Below are 19,315 nucleotides of genomic sequence, written 5' to 3'. Positions count from 1 at the left end.
TGACTCATTGCTAGCAATACACCCTATCAAGTCGACTACCAGGATTCCCCCTAAAAAAACATCGTGGTTAATTCTAGTGAAATTCGTCACGATGGGCTAACTGACCTGCCTATTCATTCTCACCTATCATCCCTGACTGGTGCCTCGCCAGCGTATACCGTTAGCATAACCGGGATTATCATTCCATTATCAATCATTAAAAAAAACTATATACCATTTCAGCACAGTTATAAACTTTTATTGCTTTTTTTTTGTTACATTTAATTGAAGTATTATAATTCACGTATTGTAATTTGTCATTTGTGTAATATGTACCGAATAACTTCTTGTTATTCATTAAAAACTTAGGTAAATTGAGTTCGCCTACGACATTATAATAAGAAATGAAACTATACAATTTTTACATTAATAAATTCACCATTTTAGCGTCATTTGTATAACACTACAAGGTCAAGTTACAAAATAGGTTGTCAACTTGTACTTCATGTATTATTCTACATGGTAATAACCCCAGTTAGACTTTTTGTCCATTCCCAACACAAGGTCATAGCTTTATCGACCTATCCAACCCCCGAGCTACACAAAAGGACTTTTTGTACGTACTCGTATTTGATTCTGAACCTTATGATGACCTGATATTTTATTATACTCTTATAAAAACTCAATAGAATTTAATGAAAGAGAATAATCATGTTACATACAAGATACTGATTCAAATTTAACCCATATTTAAAGAAATTTCAAGCATTTTTACACGCTGAACGTTACAGAAAATTTTATGAACTGTAATCTTCTAGTTAAATTTTAATTTCTTTTTTTTTCTTCATCCTGTTTATAATGTTTATATTATAACTTAATTTTGTTAATTGTATATGTACACATACATAGTAATAGTTCTTATGGTACATAAAACTATAATTCACCTTTAATAAACACTGAAGCCTCAGCCTGAATTTCAGGGTATCCTTCGATGGAAGCTTGGCATATATATCGGCCAGCCGTATGTGTATCAACTGTCAACGATAGATTTGCAGTTTTCCCAACACGCTGCAAGAAAACAAATATTTAAATAAAAAGTTACGTCAGTCTTATGAAACAATAAAAAAAAAATAGTGATAAAAACTAACAATAATTATTTTTCTTTTTTTTTTACAGTATGCACATAATATCTTATTAATATAATAAAATGGTAACTAGACAATATTTGTACACTTGAGATGTTTAAAGACATATACTATGGTCCCCGTGTGGTCCTGGCATAGAATAGGCCACCCCTTCCTTTCCCGTGGGTGTCGTAAGAGGCGGCTAAGGGAGGGCGAGGGATGAGCAACAGCACATCTTAAGACATCTCCAAAGCCCAACTACGGTTGCCAATCCGCCTTCCAAGCGTGGCAACTACTGGCAAAATCTCCCTAGGGGGAGGCTTATGTTCAGCAGTGGACAGTTAAAAGCTGATATAAGAGAAGATAAGAAAGAGAAAATATTAACTATTAACACTTTAATTTTTTTTTATTTAAGAGTTTCCTCCTATAGGGGCAACTAATTCATATATTTTCTTCCAGCCAGCTCCACTCCAAGTCTTAACTTTGAGCTCCTTATACGATATGACACCTAGTGTTTCCTTTATATGTCCCATGTAGTTATTCCTCGGATTTCCCCTTCCACTTCTGCCCTCTATATTTCCTTCTATTATGCTCTTTAAAAAATCGTCACGTCCTATTAGATAGCCCTGCATATTATCTCTTTTACTCTCTATTGATTTTATTAATGAATGAATGAGTATACATTATTTGCATTATACAATATAGAGAATAAGCAAGACAATTAATAAATGTAGCGATACAGTTGTATAAGTACAGTAATGCGGTCTTATTGCTGAGAGCAATCTTTTTAAACTTAGAGTAACGGACAATATTATTATATACAACTAATTGTTGTACAGACGGATATAATAATATTGTACAATTAAAACATTAAGGAAACTAATTAAAATACCTATTATCGAATTTAAAAAATAAAATTATCAACTAATATACAATATATAAACCTATACATATGGGTGTAATGCTTTAATTGAAAAAAACGCATTAATAAATGCATTTTTAATAATTCCATTATAAAAATTAAAGCTGCATTATAAAATAATCGAGTTATATAAAAGCTGTAGAGATCAATGGGTTTATGATGGTGGTTAATGATGGTGGTATAATTTCTGGTTCCTATCCTATTTAGTACTTCAGATATATTGATGCCCAAAGTGACCTATATATAAATACCCAGGGGGCGATTACGACCTATAAGGGGTTCGTGTCAGCGAAAAAGAAAATAAAACGGGGGTCTGTGAGATGTAAATGGGGTCCATGATAATGGATCTCATTCACGCAGGTCAAATTCATGAATAGAATAATGCACCAAAAGTATGTAAACATCTATTTGTCTATCTTTGGAAATTGTAACTTATTAACATCATAAATGAGAAACTGAGTTTATTAGTTGAAATAAAATGAAATGAGATTTATGAGAAGAATGAGACATAGTTGTGGATTTATTTTGTTTGTCTGTTACCTCTTGTAATTTTAACCCTTAAATACCTGAAGTTTCAAATTCAATATCGGGGTTATAAATCGCATTGGGTGCCTACAATCGATTTTATTTTAATATTTGACTGTTTACATGTTACCAAATATTTTTTTCAAAATAAATATATAAAAATATCATTGATATTTTTTTACTATTTTTCCCCATTAGTAAACACAGTAAAGGGTACACTTATATATTTTTTAATTTGATTTAAAAAGGCTTTTAAGGGTTAAGATTTCAACCCAACATCACGAAATTTGGGACACGCGTATTACTTAAAATGGTGAAGAATATAAGATACCCCAATCAATTAATATATTTCGATTAAACGTACGAAACACTACTCACAGCCTACTACCTATGAAGTGAATAAATAAAATTCAAATCTTCTAATAAATGACTAAGTATGATAAACGTTAAAGTTACAAATAAAACCTGATAAATTATCAAAAATACGAAAAGTTTACTCGAAAGTGAAAACTTGCCAAGTTTTTTCCTTTATGTGTAAGAGTGACTAAACTGCATGTGCCTGATGGTAATCAAACATCGCATGTTGTGTACAAGATAAAAAAAAAGTTTAATCACCTTTGAGATACGAATATTTCAGCTAGATACTGCAGATAGTAATGAAACTTACGTATTTTGTAATATACCAATACACACTTGGCTCTCCTTAACAATGTATCTGCATCCATAATTTACGCTATCAACAAAGAGATAGATCGTCTACCGCAAACTCTTATCAATTATTCATTGTAACTCACGGAAGCATATTTATCACATAAATATGGCGACAACGCGAAAGAAATATTCAATTTCATTAAAACGATTGCCATTTTCTGTACATAATGTAATGAGAAAACGAGATAAAAGCACAAGTGCCTTTATAACAACAACAGAATACGAAAGCGGGCCGTCTGAAATGGTTCCCACCATACAAATAAACTGATTTAATTTTATTCTACCCTTCATTTACACAGTAACAGTCTCTGTTCAAGGAATAATACAGACGAATGGCTCTGACAAAGCGTTAAACGATTAATCGAAGGCACACTCCCTTTGTTTCAATTCAACATAACAATATAGGTAATGTGTAGATACATTAATAACATGTAGAATGTTATTGAACATATGTATGATTTTAGATTATAATTATTATAGATTGCTCAGGAATGGCAACATTTCAAAGGTATCATGGGTATTACACAGTATTCTACATTCATAATGCTCGTGATGTTTTATAGGTGATGGTTACCACTTCCTTTCAGATGGGCCGTCAGTAAGGTTGCCATTTTGTTTCACAAAAACACAATCTAGAATAACAATTACAACGCACAACTTAGAATAACAATCAAGCAACCAATTATGGAAAAACCAGTTATTTTAATTCAACAACTAAACTATTAAACCAATTTTGATAAAATTTGTAAGTAGATTCTTTCAGATAAAAATAAAAAGAATTCTCCAAATTGATTTACAACAACGATAACCAACTTAAAAAACTCCTTGTTTATGAAGTTAGATAAAAAACATTTGAGGTTAGATAAAAAAGACAGCATTACCAGATAGGGTTATAGATTTCTCCCAGACTATATTTTTTTCCAAATAGACACAATTTTCTTTACTTATCTATTTACAAACTTTACATTTTACTATAAAACTATAATAAGGATGACAAAAATAATACTGTTATATTCTTTTCCACATCCCATTTTGGTTTCTACCAAATTTCATAGTGATTAGTTAAGCCATTAAGGTGTTATAAGGTAAGAAATAAATAAACTAACTCACTTTTATTTTTATAATATTAGTGAGAGTTCTATAGATCTATTTACTGTGTTATACGGTTTATAAATAACAAAACTGTAAAAAGATTTCAAATTTTCCCAATTTTCTCTACACCCATATGATTTTTCTCTAAAAATTGGCAGATTGGAATTTTTTGTGCAAAATCGCGAAAAATTTCCAATCTGCCAACGCTAAGCAGATTATGGTATAGATAAATAAGATAATATATAATGGAATAGAAAAGAACAAAATTATAAGAAATTTGAAATTAAGTGCAATTGTGAGAAGTAGAAAAATAAAACAAAGTGATAAAAGTAATAATTGATAACATTTATCAATGCTAATGAAGAGATATTTGATTAGGGAATAAACAAATCAGATAATATAAAATACAATAGTAAATAATATAATTTAAATAAAATGGGCACTTTGAACAAATATTTTCCGGAAGAAACAAATGACTTTTTGAGAAATAGGAAAAATAACAGTTGATTAATGACTAAAGTGATTTTCTTCTGATGATACGAGATAATACCAAAGTAATGGTATGACTTTTATTTTAATGTTTCCAAGCCATTTGTACTTTTTATATCAAATGCCATGGCAACGACATCAGGTAATTTTAGAACAATAATGGTCAGAACATTCAGAGTAGAATTCTTACTTATATTACAAGTAATTATTATTAAAAAGAAAGAAAAATTATTTAGTGATATGTATTATAAGGGCTAACAATAAAAACAAATTATAGTTACTAAAAAGGTTTGTACTCAGCATATACCGGCAGTCCTTACGGCTCATCGACGCTGGGCTTTCGTAAGAGCCTATACAAAGAGTACTGTATGCAATAATGAAATTAAATAATAAAAAATAATAAGACAAATATTAGTGTTAGGTTAATATATATAAGAATAATTTTGTTTGTTTGCATTTGCAATGAATGGTGTTAATTACTTCATCTTGACAATCAATTTGAAGTAAATATTGATTATGAATAAGATTTCGGACACAACTACAATAAATTCGTGATTCCATTAATTTATGTAAATAGTACTAAATTTTTTTTACAACACAGAACACTTTTTTTACTACTATTAAATTAAAATAATTTCAGACATTCTTTCATCTTGTTACTCTGTTCCTAAATATACCTCATACATAATTATTAATAGGTTCATTCATAAAACAAGTGCATTGTCTAAATTGGGTTACTTATGTGGTAACTACTTTTATAATATCAATTTAATTGTTCTATTTACCACAATTTGTAATGTGTGTGATTTTTTTAAAGTTATATACAAAGATTTAGGAAATATAATAATACTTCTTATTTCTTTGTTTATAACATCAAATAAATTATATACATTATCTTTACTCGTATTAAGGTAGTGTTTAGTTTATTCCATTCTAAAATTGTTGCAATTTTAAATTTAGGGCATTCAATATCTAATCAAATTGTCTCTACTTAAATAATGATATTTATTTATTTATTTAAATTTTATCGACCAATGAAATGTGGTACAAAAGGTGGACTTCTTTTTCTATTACCATTAGTTTTAGAAAAGTAATACGTTTTTGATATGAAAGTAGCCTCAAACTTAATAATAGTCCCATATTCAAAATTACTTTATTCCAAGACGTAAACAGTGGACAAGATTATTATATGCATTAAGGCACTATTATAAATCAAACCTGACATCAACATATACAAAAATACGTAAAGTGCCCGTATTAATGTTTCTATAAAAAGCTCGCGCCTAAAAAGTCAAACAATGTTTTTAGATAGAAGAACATGATAAGCCAAGTAAAACAATGAAGCTATTGTGAACTATATCGCTTTTGTAATAAAAGTTAAAATTTATATTCTTTTATCGAGCCTGTTGTAGCATTTGTTCTGTATCTCGCATTCGCTCTATTTCGTTGACTTTAGTTTGAATTGGATTGATTTTATAAAGAAATTTATTATAATTATTAATGTTAAATATAAAGTTAACGTAAACAATAAAATGACTAATGTTGTCTGCTAGGTTTGAAGGGTGGAATAGGGCAATGAAATTACAGGGTACAGAGACATAATACCTTAGTTCTCAGGCATGGTAACGCATAAAGGGTAACATGGGCGACACAGAATACTCTGTCATGGCAACGGTAGTGTTTATGTTTAAAGGCGACTGTTACTCCTTTCCATCAGGTGGATTGACAGCTCTTTTTGCTATTCTAAGTTGCATGAAAAAAAGTATAAAATAAATAAAATGTAGTTTTAGTGTATATTAATGAATCCCTTCCATATGATATCTCAATTGATATTGTAGGCCTATTTGGAAATTTTGAGATCACGTTATGACCTAACAAATCGAAAGATTAATTTGCAGTAACTACGCATTGGTGTCCGATAAATTTTACAGCTTATATTAATAATCTCTCTCTCTCTTCGTCCTCTTCATTACTGAAGGTCGTGTCCTTGAAAGGTATCTGTTGCCTCTCTTATGATTACTTATTATATTAATAATAAGTAACATTAAATTTATTATTATCAATCAATCGTTAATTGTTTACTGCTGAACTCTCATATCATTCCTGAATAAGGAAAGTTTTGTCCGTAGTTGCCATGCTTGGTGGTCGAATTAACAACCGTAATTAGGTTTTAGTGATGTTTTAAGGACTTTGCAGCCCATTCCTTGACCATTTAGCCTCTTAATCGCTTCTTACTATAGCCACAGGAAAAGAAGAGGTGATTAATTCTATGCTGAGACCACACAGCTATAATAGAATATTAAGCATTCCTATCAGTGAAGTAAATGATGCCTTTATGACAATGATCATGTGCATACAATATTGTTCGATTGAAGCTTCAATAGAATCTAATATCCATATTATTGGTAACATAGATATTTGTTTTCACATTACTTTATTTACAAACGTTGTTTATGCTGTATTATTGATTTGTAATTATTAATTGAATTTGTATTAATAAAGTTTGAGTTACTGGAAGATAAAGTATAATTCGTAATAATATGTCCTTAACTAGCTTAATTTTTCAAATATAAAATAACTATTTTTTATCACTCTCAGTGTATGTAAAGTGAGTAAAGGAATAAAGCCAATTTTATTCATGCAAGTGCTTAAAATTTCAAAATACAATACCCTATACCAAGCTAGTGTGATAATAATAAGCAATAATCTGCTATTTTGCATGGAGAAATCAATGGCCAGTAGTAGTATGTTAGTTTTGAAGTAAAATTAATTAATATATCAGAAAAATAAATAACACCTAACAATAACAATGACAAAATAAACCCTGCATTATCACTATCGTGATGAGAGTGATAATAATCATTTGCAATGGCTGACAGAAAATAAATTGAGAGAGCTTTAGTTTTACTTACGATGTTTTGATCCTCCTCGTGATGTAGCCAATTAATTTCTGGCACTGGATAACCATCAACATCGCAGCTGAGAGTTATAGGAGTGCCTACTTCTGCTTCTACGTCTTTTGGGTGACTTTTAAATTTCGGCGCATCTACAAGACACATTATTTAAGTTAATTCTTATAATGTAATATTAATTTATGAAAGATTAATAATTAAAACATAACTGATAGTTCTTTTATTAAAATTGAAATTGAAATCATTTATCTGCTGGAATAAGGTACATTTTTATAGGTGTAACATTACAAGAAAATTAGTCCAATCTTATTCTGCCACACTGTAGGCGTGCAAATATTAAAAATTATTATACAAGGATATATTAAAACTAATTATATTTAAGGAATATATGCAAAAAATTGCATGTAGCATTGTAGTTCGGTAAAGTTTTCTTACAAAGTTTGAAGTACAGCGAATTGAACGCTTGACTCCAACTCCAAAAAGTTTAATTATGTAAATTTATACAGTCAGTACATTATTATTACAATATAAGATTTCTTGTCTTTACACATGCACAATGGGAATTTCATGAACTTAGCGTTTGCCGTTTCCGACGATTGTTTCGAGTTTATCCGAAAGTCTTCAGGGGGTGTACAATATATTGGGTCACAGCATCTCATCTCGTAGTAAGTTCATGAAATTCACATAATGCATGTATATAGACATCATTAAAAATGAACATAAATTTAAAAAAATAATAAACTATCTTGATTAAGTCAAGTATGTTTTATTAATATACTTACAAGTAACTTCCAAAACATGTGATTCCTCGGTTTTCCCAACTTCGTTGTGTACTTCGCATTTTATAACATGATCGTGATACTGTCTTGTTATATTGTGAATTCTCTGTGGAATTAGATCAATGTTAATATCAATCTTGATATTAAATTCTTGAAAATTATTTAAAATTACAATGTGCTTAAAAAATATTTTATCAAGAATGTTATGGTATATAGTAATAAAATTACTGATTGAATTGAATACTTAACATTTAATACATAAAATAAATATACAAATATTAAATAATACTATTTGAATGACATAAATAGGATTGTCAATAAGCTTTCATTTGAAACCATATTTTATTATATCAAACGTTCACTGGATTTAAATAAATAATTCTTTTTATTGAAATTGTTTTGTATCACTGCTATTTTGTATTTTCATTTCATTTGTACAGTAAATTGTTACAAACAAACCCAATATAATTAAGTATTATTAAGCAATATAATTAAGCATTACCTACCAAAAATACACAATTAGCAGATTTACATTCAGCATAAGATCATCCGCTATCATCGAATAAGCTAATATTTAATTGTACTAAATTGGAATCAAAATTAATTCTAATACCACTCACCAATTCTGTGCTGTTCGCGGCGATGAGTTTGTCATTCATATACCATTTGTACGTCAGATTAGTGGGGTTCGCGTCGCCTTTACATGCTGTGGGGGGATTTGTACGATCAATAATATATTCAGATGTAAGAAATTATAGTTACACATGTATATACGCGTATTCTCTGTTCAGTGACGAAGGTTAAATAATACTGTGAATGCAATCCTTTATGTCTTCAATATGTCATCGGAAGCAATAAAGGGTACAAAGTATATGATGTGTACACCAGTACTGGATATATTTTTTATGATACTTAGAATAGCAAATAAACTGACGATCCACCTGATAGAAAGTGTTAACTGTAGACGTAAATAGCACCATGGAGAAATATGAGAAGAAATATAAAGAAGAAAAACTTGAAACAAAACTCTATAATGAGCTATTTAGTCAGCGTGGTTTAGCTTTATATACTTTTGCCAAAGGATAAGAGTCAGCTCAGTAATAGGACGTTAAGATTCCGGGTTTGATTACCGGTCAGACAAATTTAGAAAATGAAATTTTATAAATCGGTTCGAGTGTAATAGTTTTGGATTATGTCTCCAGATGATAATTGCCACATTTTCTCTTAACACAGGGTATCCTAGTTTTAAGACCAGGCCAATTATGTGATTGCATGACACTTAACACAAAAAAATAATAATTAATAAATAATGTTAATTATTTTCGTTTAATTATAAGCCTGAACAATTAATTCGAATAGTAGAGATATCATCCGCACGTTTTCAACTATAGAATATAAGGATCCTACTAAGTCATAGTACCTAGTAATCTGCTACTATATTATACCTCTCCAAACTTCAAACATATCTATTCTATAGCTATAACAACTTGACGACAGAAATAAACATTATAGATGTATTCATGCGGACAACGTTTTCCTTTTGGTAAAATAAATTATAGAATTGTATGCTTTATTTACTTTAGAAAAATCCATGAATTTCTTGTGTAAAAGTTCTGACAGAAGTTCTTAGTCTTTTATTTATACTCATACTAATAAAATATATTTTATTAATATAACTATATATAATAGAGCCATAACATCTCTCTAACAGTTCTCAGGAATGGCATTAAGGGTATTATAAGCGACATAGTAAACTCCGTTATATCCATGGTACTGTTCATGTCTATAGGCGACGGTCACCATTATCCATCAGGTGTTATATAAAATTCTAAGTTTTATTCAACACGAGTAATATATCTATATAAAAGTAAATTATAACATCATGTATAAGTAACGTCAAAAATTATATACAAATAGCACTTAAAGAGAATAAGAAAACTTAAGAAGTAGATTATTACCAATAACAACATCTTTCCCCTCAGGAAATCTTCCATTAACAGCTGATTTTAAGGACATTTTCACTCTGGGCGGATATTTTACCTGTTGACAAAAATAAAATTGTTGAAACATTTTCCTTTCCACAATTATGTTTTTGGCTTAAGACATAATAAGGAAAAAATGAGAATAAATTTCAAAGCGAAAAGGGTATATCCTGAAGGCTGTTTTTAAATTAAAAGTAATATAAAATGAAAGGAAAATTGCTTTTAACTCTTTTGTACCTTTTAAAATGGTGGAACGTGAGGCATCAATGTTATTAATAAATGATAATGTCCCTTTGATCTAGTTTTTTTACTCTGTTATTCTCAACATTGGATTATTTTATAAAAATACAAGCAAATTTCCAATGCTTCGTTTACATTTATTGATAACTTTCTATAATCTAAAGGTAATGATATTGTAAAGAACAAAGGTATAATATCTTTGTGGTGTTAATTCTCTATACCTGATGGCATTTTGAGTTCGTAATAGCAATTTTTATTTCCAATAAAGCATTATATTAGACTGTAAATATATTTTTTTTAATATATATTGTAAATTATAATATCATTATTTAAATTATGATACATTGAAATACAGTCGTGAACCCTCGAGAATACATCAAGGTTATAAACAAAATGTAAATGCGGAATAGTCATACCTTTTACATTTGAAACTTTTCTTATCAAGTGACTGCAGTTTTATTTCATTTGCACGTATCACATCATTTTCATTACGAAGTAAAAAATACTATCACTTTCTACTGACTTCAAAAGGAAGGAAACTTCAATTGTAACAAAATTTGTTATTTTGATATAAATGGTCGGTAATGAAAAAAATACAACTAAAAAATGCTCAAATCTAAGTTTCGTCGAATAAAAATATTTCGTTATTCCTTTCTTAAATAAAAAAAAACTATAAAATAAATTTTAATAAAACTTGTATGTTACCAATCTGTAGACATGTTCGAATTGAGAATCACCTTATTTTTGAAGTCGATTGATAAATAGAGTTTGTGATTTTAATTTTAAATAAAGAACGGTCAGGCTATTATGTTACTTTATTAATAAATAAAACAATCTAAACAAAACAAACGACAATGCCATTGTTACATCCATCGCTGATAATACACGTCATCCGGAACCCGTAACAGAAGATTATGAATAGGAGTCGTAAAAAAAATGGGAAATCTAATCGTCGATTTCGAAATTCATAAATAACCAAACAAAGCTACCGCCGATAAATCTGCCAGGAACGACTAAAACACGATTTATAGAAGTTTTAATAATAGACCGCTAAACAAGTGAGACTATAAACGGAATTCATTGCTTTGCTTGTAAAATAAAACAAAAAATGCACACCCTATAAATAAAGGGGAAAAACTGCAAAGCGGCTAAGCTATAAACTCGGAGAATAACGAATGAGAGACAGTTTTTGAAATTGTATTTTAATAGTTTGCACTGCAGTGGCTGCCTATTGGTGAGATGAGGAATGCACTGCGCCAATGTTTTCACTTGTATACACCTAACGCTGTTTATGTTACAGTATTAAAATTACCACCGTTAGGTCCCAGCATAAAATGGACTACCCCTTCCTATTCTGTGCGTGTCGTAAGAGGATACTAAAAGAACTAAATGTACAAGACATGGGCAATAGCGACTCACTTAAAACATCAAAAAAGCCTAACTGCGGTTGCCAACCTACCCCCTAAGCATGGTAACTATTGGTAAAACCCTTTTTTATGGGTGAGGCCTATGTCCAGCAGTGGACGGTTAATGGCTAATATAACAATAGTAAAAAATTAAATCACAGATTTTTGTCGAATTACCAAAACTTTAAACTGTATTTATATATCGCAGAACGACGTTTATATTTTTAGTTGTTAAAGAAATTGACGGCTCATATGGCTCGTACCAGAAAGGTACAAAGGAACCCTTATGGTACGACTTTATCCGTCCGTTTGTCCGTCTGTTTGTTTCAGCTATTTGTATCTCAGCAACTAGCAATGCTATTGATTTGAATTCATTTTAGAAATCACTGGACTGTTGCTAGCAATATAACCTGTCAGGTCGACAGCCACGCAGTTCTTTCTGGAAACCATCGTACTTAATTCTTGGGGAATTCTTCACGATGGGCCGACTGACCTACTTTTATACTCGCCTATCATCTATCACTGGTGCCCCGCCAGCGTATACCGATAGCGCAGGCGGGGTTATCATTACATTTTCACCCATTAAAAAAAATGCTTCGATAAGAAGTTACCATCAGGCGTATTATTTGTTTGTTAACTATATTCCTTAAAACACATTAGAACCTTGTTTTTCAAATTATAAGTATTAAATATATTTTTTATGTTACTAAGGTGGCATACAAGCATACGGCCCTCCTGATGATAAGCTGTTATCGTAGCCTATAAATGCCTGCAATACTTGGAGCATTACGCACGCGTTACTGCCTCTGATGAAACCTTTTTCCTTTTTTTTTTTAAGTGTAGTCTGTAGTCTGTGTTTCAGTTTGAAGAGTCGGATGTGGCAGTAAATTTACAGGGTACAGAGGAATAACACCTGAGTCCTCAGGAATGGCAACGCATGGAGGGTATCATGGGCGAAACAGTATACTCTGTTATGTTCATGGTACTGCTCATGTCTATAGGCGACGGTTACCACTTTCCATCAGGTGGGCCGTCAGCTTGTTTGCCATTCTAAGTTGTATAAAGAAGGCTCTTGGAAAAACCTCGACATTCTCATTCTATAATCTACTGTCATATTTATTTCAAAATAAACTGTTATAAACGGGGAAATGAGAATATGTTTCAAATATTTTATTATTTTCTCATAGAAGAGAAGTAGAAGTTTGAATCCACAAATATAAAATATGGGAGACTTTGTACAAATGTAGTTTGCTTGTTTCCTCTGTCAATTTCGTATTTCTACAGTAAAGCAAGATATATTTGCATGGTTGTATTTCAGTTTGAAGAGTCGGATACTGCTCATGTCTATAGGCGACGGTTACCACTTTCCATCAGATGGGCCGTCAGCTTGTTTGCCATTCTATGTTGCATGAAAAAAAAAGAAAAAAAATTAAAGATAGCAAATAGTCAGTATTAGTTATTTTATCTGTTTGTCACATCTAATATCTATATCAGATTAATATAAACTTTTCTTACAATTTTTATAAACACAGATAAGACTTTTTTATCGACATCAAAATATTTCTCACTTTTAATTTCTTTCTTATCTCTTATAATCCCAATGCAGCATTTTTTGCGTTTACTTTACACTGCGCAATTTTGTTTTTCCCAAAAATACCTTTGAGATAAGAAGACCTTTTGTTCCGTTGGACGTTTTCAGACGTTATCGTCTCCCATAAAACCAACATAGGTAATAATATAACACCATTAACATTCAATACCCCAGAATTGTATGAAATAATGAAAATTTATACTAACCGCCAGTGTCGTTAAAAATGGCCAAGCGCGAGATGGACACGTATATCGAGGGTTCTGTATTCTAGCGCTATGAAACAAAATTCGAGTTTTAACTACGAGTATAACTGTGAATAAAACATAGTCGGGATAATTTTTATATATACAGTTTAAAATTCTATAACACCTCTGTGAAGTATTTTTGATAATTTCTAAAAACAAGTATATTCTTTTACCGGTTAAAATATCAGTCTATTATTCCTGAAGTTTATCACGATCGTGTATCTTCATGTTTCGTTTCAAATTGTTCTTAACAAACTTTAGACATTAGGAAGGGAAGTGTCATTTTTCAACATAAATAAAAAATTACTTGGCGTAAACATACTTTTTTTTTTATAATACCATATATTGCATGTATTTCGCTTGCCAAAGCGTGGGAATTACTGACAATTCTTTCCTTGGGGGAGGGTCTATATTCAGCAGTGGTCAGTTAACGGCTGATATAATAATTTGTGTGGTCCCAGCATAGAATAGGCCACGCCGTTCTTTCCCGTGGGTGTCCTATGAGGCGACTAAGAGAGGACGAGGAAAGGGCAGCAGCTACTCTTAAAACATCTCCAAAGCCTGCGATTACCAATCCGCCTGTCAAGCGTGACAGTTACTGGCAAATACCCCCAAGGGAAAGGCCTATGTTCAGCAGCGGACAGTTAAAGACTAATATACTAATGATTATTATATGTATTTTAATCCATATATATGGATTATTATTATTAATAATATTTTAATTGTACTAATAATATAACTTTATTTACAATTTCAATATATAATTTTTAATATTATAATGCAATAAGGTTGAATTTATTAATAAATATTTAATTAAATCTGTTATTTTAACACTGCTTTAAATCAATAAATAACACCAGAGTCCTCAGTAATGGCACCGCATGGGGAGTATCATGGGCGAAACAGTATACTCTGTTATGTCCATGGTACTGGTCAAGTCTATAGGCAACGGTTACCACTTTCCATCAGGTGGGCCGTCAGCTTGTTTGCCAATGATTTTTTTTATATGCTACTTAGAAAGTAGCATATAAAAAAAATCATTGGAATAAATTCCATTTTGGCACGGAACCCTAAAAACGGTCACACAACAGTAACGTGCGCGAATACCAAGCATCTCAATATCAAAGCAATATCGGCATCCATCGGTAGGTATCAACATAAAAAGTAATTGGGTTGCCCATAAAAGGGTTCTTATTTTACGGCCACCGAAAAAATGTATGATAAACAAACCGACCGGTCCATAATACAACACATATAAATGTTAGTGGAACAGACAACTGGGCGTAGTTAAATAAATATAATTTAAATATTAAAGGTGATCCAATTACAAATTCTATGTTCTTTATTTGAATTTTGTTATACAATTTTGTATGTCAATTTAAATTTTTAACAAACTGTTCAGTAATGTAAAATGGCATTTACAAATCAAATGAATTCGAGTGACAGCGGCAGACTTTCCTTCAATCAAATCAGATTTTAATATGTTCGATGAGATGTGGGCGTGGCTAAAAACTATTAGTTAACCGCTTATAATTTGTATTTGGCTGTTTTACTGTATTTTTTAATTAACTACTAGAATTATGGGATGATAACTAAGTAACGTGTTATTACTTTAAATGATAATTTGCCTGAAGGTGCTTTGTTTAGGTGTGAAACACGTGTAGCAAAGCGTGCGTAAAGAAAATGGCAGTAGGAGACTGATGGATAATTTTTTTTATGCAACTTAGAATGCCAAACAAGCTGACGGCTCACTTGATGGGAAGTGGTAACCGTCGCCTATAAACATGAGCAGTACCATGGACGTAACAGAATATACTGTTTTGCCCATGTTATCCCCTTGCGTTGCCATTCCTGAGGACTCAGGTGTTATTCCTCTGTATCATGTAAATGCACTGCCATATCCTACCTTTCAAACCGAAAATTTGGATTTAATTTGAAAGGTTGTGAAACTTCTGGTAGTAATAATGGTGATCAGTCTTCGAGTGTTGGCAATCACACACATACTAATGGTAGCGAAATTAAACAAAATAATTGTAATCAAATTGATCGTATGGTCCCGGCATAGAATAGGCCACCCCCTCCTATCTCATACATCTAAAGCCTGATTGCGGTTGCCAATCCGCTTACCAAGCATGGCAATCACTGGCAGAACCCCCCAAGGGTGGGTTCTGCCAGTGATTGGGGGGCTTATGTTATATGTGTACGGTTAAAGACTGATATGATAACGATGATGATTCTAATCAGATATCCAGTACTTCAAATGTAATTATATTCAAAAAGTCAAGTTCCTTTTTGCTCCCGTACAAATTGCCTTTCCTTCACTTTCCAAATTATTCTCTAACAGAAATTAAACTTTTTTTTTTAAATAATATTTATTTTATTTTATATACAAGCAATATTCCTCATAGGGTAAATATGAGGTATAAGACTTCTATAAAAAAGTATCTTATATAATTAATTAAGGTGATGTTAATTTTCATAAAATCTAATGTTAAAGCATGACTAATGAATAACCAACTTCAGAAAAGTTCTTAAAAAACTTTAAAAGTTTAGAAAAGTATTTCGAACTTATAAAGATAAGACATGTTAATAAAACATGTTTAGAAACTATTTTACAATATAAGAAAGATAGTAAGGAAAAAAAAATATGTCACTTCCAGCATTCATATTTTGGTAACCGGAATAGTAATTTCCGTTTAACAGACTCTTGGTAGGACAATAATTCTTATAACATTACGATACATTGATCTTCTCTATTTATGTGTGTTTTTATGTCCCACTATCCGTACCGTCATAATACGTAACAGTATTTGAAAGATACTTATTTTTATACAAGTACAGTTATGGTATAACATTACCACGTAAGTATAGGCACTTTCTGTTCATCGTGCATGGATATGTCGAGCTTATTCCAATTTGTGTGATCTTATTTTAGTAGCTAATGTATATTTTATTCATCGGAAACGATTTTAGAAGTCGAAAATAACTCTACAAATGTAGTTAACAGCTGCGTGAAAATATTTTATTAGTAGGTGTAACTCGCGGCTTTGTCCGTAAAAATAAGTTTTAAAACTATTTTATATTTGTGTTAAAAGTTTCCTAAGTCCATATTATATTTGAACTGTACGACTAAATAAGTTGACTTACATTTATTTTCAACCGACTTCAAAAATGAGAAGAAGAATGTTGATTGTATTTTTTATATTTGTCACATCATAACTCTGTCAATTAAAAACTGATTTAGATTTTTTTATTAGTAAAAATATACTTATAGGTTGGTTCTATAGAAATTTTATCAGAATTGGACTTGTATTTTCGTTTTTAGATCAAGATAACTGTTTTGCCACAATGGATCTTTTTTTTCTTTGTGGAACACAATCTTAAAAAATATAGTTGCGATTGTTCCACTGTCAAAGGCAACTAGATTCTATATGTTAGTCTAAAATAAGACTGGATCATGTGTTTAAATCATCAAATATTAAGATATTTATTACCTGATTTCTCATAACTCAGCACTTAGACTTTATTCATTTTTTTCATAAACTTTGATGACCAGGCCATTTGTATGATTGTGTGGCATTTATTAAAAATCGATTAAAAAAATACCTTTTTCCTTGAACTTGGCTGGACACGCTGCCGCGTGTATAGATATGACAAGGAGCAACTAAAGGTGAAGGAATCCATTTTTCATTATGAATTGAAAACAAGGATAGATCTATCAATTATAATGGATAAATCTATTCGAAATTTAAGTATATTTGAACAAGAAACTGCAAAATTAAAAGATGTTTACAAACTTTCACAATTCATAATGTTAGGACTATCTATTAACTTTAAAAACGAAATTTTCTAAGAAATCGAAATTAGTTATATTAAACAAATACACTTTGCCACTATTGGACTTGGAACTTTGTTTTAATTGGGAGCAATTTGAACATCTCATTTGTTAAGGTTTCCAGTAATAAAATATTGAAACGAAAAGTTTTCAAATTTGTATTCGGGCTATTAGTCTTATATTAATCTTCAATGTAAACAAAGATAGAATGTCTGGATGTAACTACAGTTCTTTATTACTTCTAGATAATTTAAATTTAATAACATAAGCAAATAAGATTTTTAATATATATTTGTTTCTACGAAAATGTATTTTTCTCAAACATGCTTGGAAATGTGAGCATAATTTTGATAATCTTCTTAGAGATAAATCAAAATTGCCGTACTGGTCAGATACATGCGGGCAGCGGCCGGCAAAAGTTGTATGAAAATCCATATCTGTCGTGTTTTGTAGCCAGATAAATTACTATGTAAACTCATACCTGTTCTGTAATTTAAAAATGGAATGACCTTTTACTTCGAAACATGGCTATCAAGGAGGTAACTAATAAAAGGTTTCATTTAAATTTCGAACTGGCTTGCAAATAGAAAGCTGTTTATTGAAAAAAAAACAACAAAGGAACATTATGGCGTGTGAAAAATTATTATTGTTCGTTATTAACAACTAGGCATTGATGGACTCACGTATGTGTGCCTCGGCTACGCCTCGGCCCACATTTGTACGTTCATCTATCAATATCTCAGTTGCTAGCCGCTGCAGTAAATTACTATTATTTTTGCAGATTATTAAGATATTTTTTTTTATTATCAGTCAGTAAGATACAAAATTTTAAACATCACTAAAGCCTGACTACGTTTGCCAATCCATTTGCAAAACGTGGCAACTACTGGCAAAACCCTACTTATGGGGGAGGCCTATATTCAACAGCGGACAGTTAACGGCTGATATGATTATGATGATAAATATACAAAAATTTTAAATCGTTTTATTAAAAAAAATATTAACATGGAATAACTACAGGGAACAGATAAAAGAAACACTAGGTGTCATGTCGTATAGGAAGGTCAAGGATATGGCCTGGGATAGAACTGGTTGGAAGAAGATGCATGAATTAATTGCAACGACAAGAGAAAACTCTTAAATGAAAAGAAGAGTATATAGGTGTATAGTAATTAATTAAATATATATATATATATATATATATATAATAAATTGCAAAAATGAACTTCCCTAATACAATATAATTGTTCGACTTCGTATAATTGTTTAGTTACTTTTGTTTAGCAGTTTTAAATTGATTGACAAACATTCAAATGCAAAAATCAAAGAGTATATTCAAAGGTATAAAGATCATCATCAGCCCTTAACTGTCCATTGCTGAACATAAGCCTCCCCCTTGGGTGTTTTGCCAGTAGTTGCCTTAGCAGGAGGATTGACAACCATAGTTAGGCTTTAGATATGTTTTATTAGGGGGCTGCTGCCC

The 19,315-nt window shown here is 30.8% G+C and overlaps 1 protein-coding gene across 1 annotated transcript in view; it reads right to left on the bottom strand.

Annotated features, from left to right (window-relative positions):
- The window catches only part of LOC113523204 (irregular chiasm C-roughest protein-like), a 149,184-nt gene that overhangs the window by 24,384 nt on the left and 105,485 nt on the right, over positions 1-19,315 (bottom strand). Inside the window, exons 8-12 of the mRNA XM_031909323.2 lie at positions 10,492-10,573; positions 9,154-9,239; positions 8,537-8,639; positions 7,755-7,888; positions 924-1,047 (exon numbers count right to left, since the gene is read on the bottom strand). Of these exons, the coding sequence (XP_031765183.2) occupies positions 924-1,047; positions 7,755-7,888; positions 8,537-8,639; positions 9,154-9,239; positions 10,492-10,573 (529 nt within the window). The remainder of the gene's footprint in view (positions 1-923; positions 1,048-7,754; positions 7,889-8,536; positions 8,640-9,153; positions 9,240-10,491; positions 10,574-19,315) is intronic.

Source organism: Galleria mellonella, unplaced genomic scaffold (assembly GCF_026898425.1).
Source record: "Galleria mellonella isolate WM207_F2 unplaced genomic scaffold, CSIRO_AGI_GalMel_v1 utg146, whole genome shotgun sequence".
Classification (NCBI taxonomy): Eukaryota; Metazoa; Arthropoda; class Insecta; order Lepidoptera; family Pyralidae; genus Galleria; species Galleria mellonella.
The sequence above is the reverse complement of the archived record's forward strand: the minus strand, read 5'-3'. Positions and strand labels throughout refer to the sequence as shown.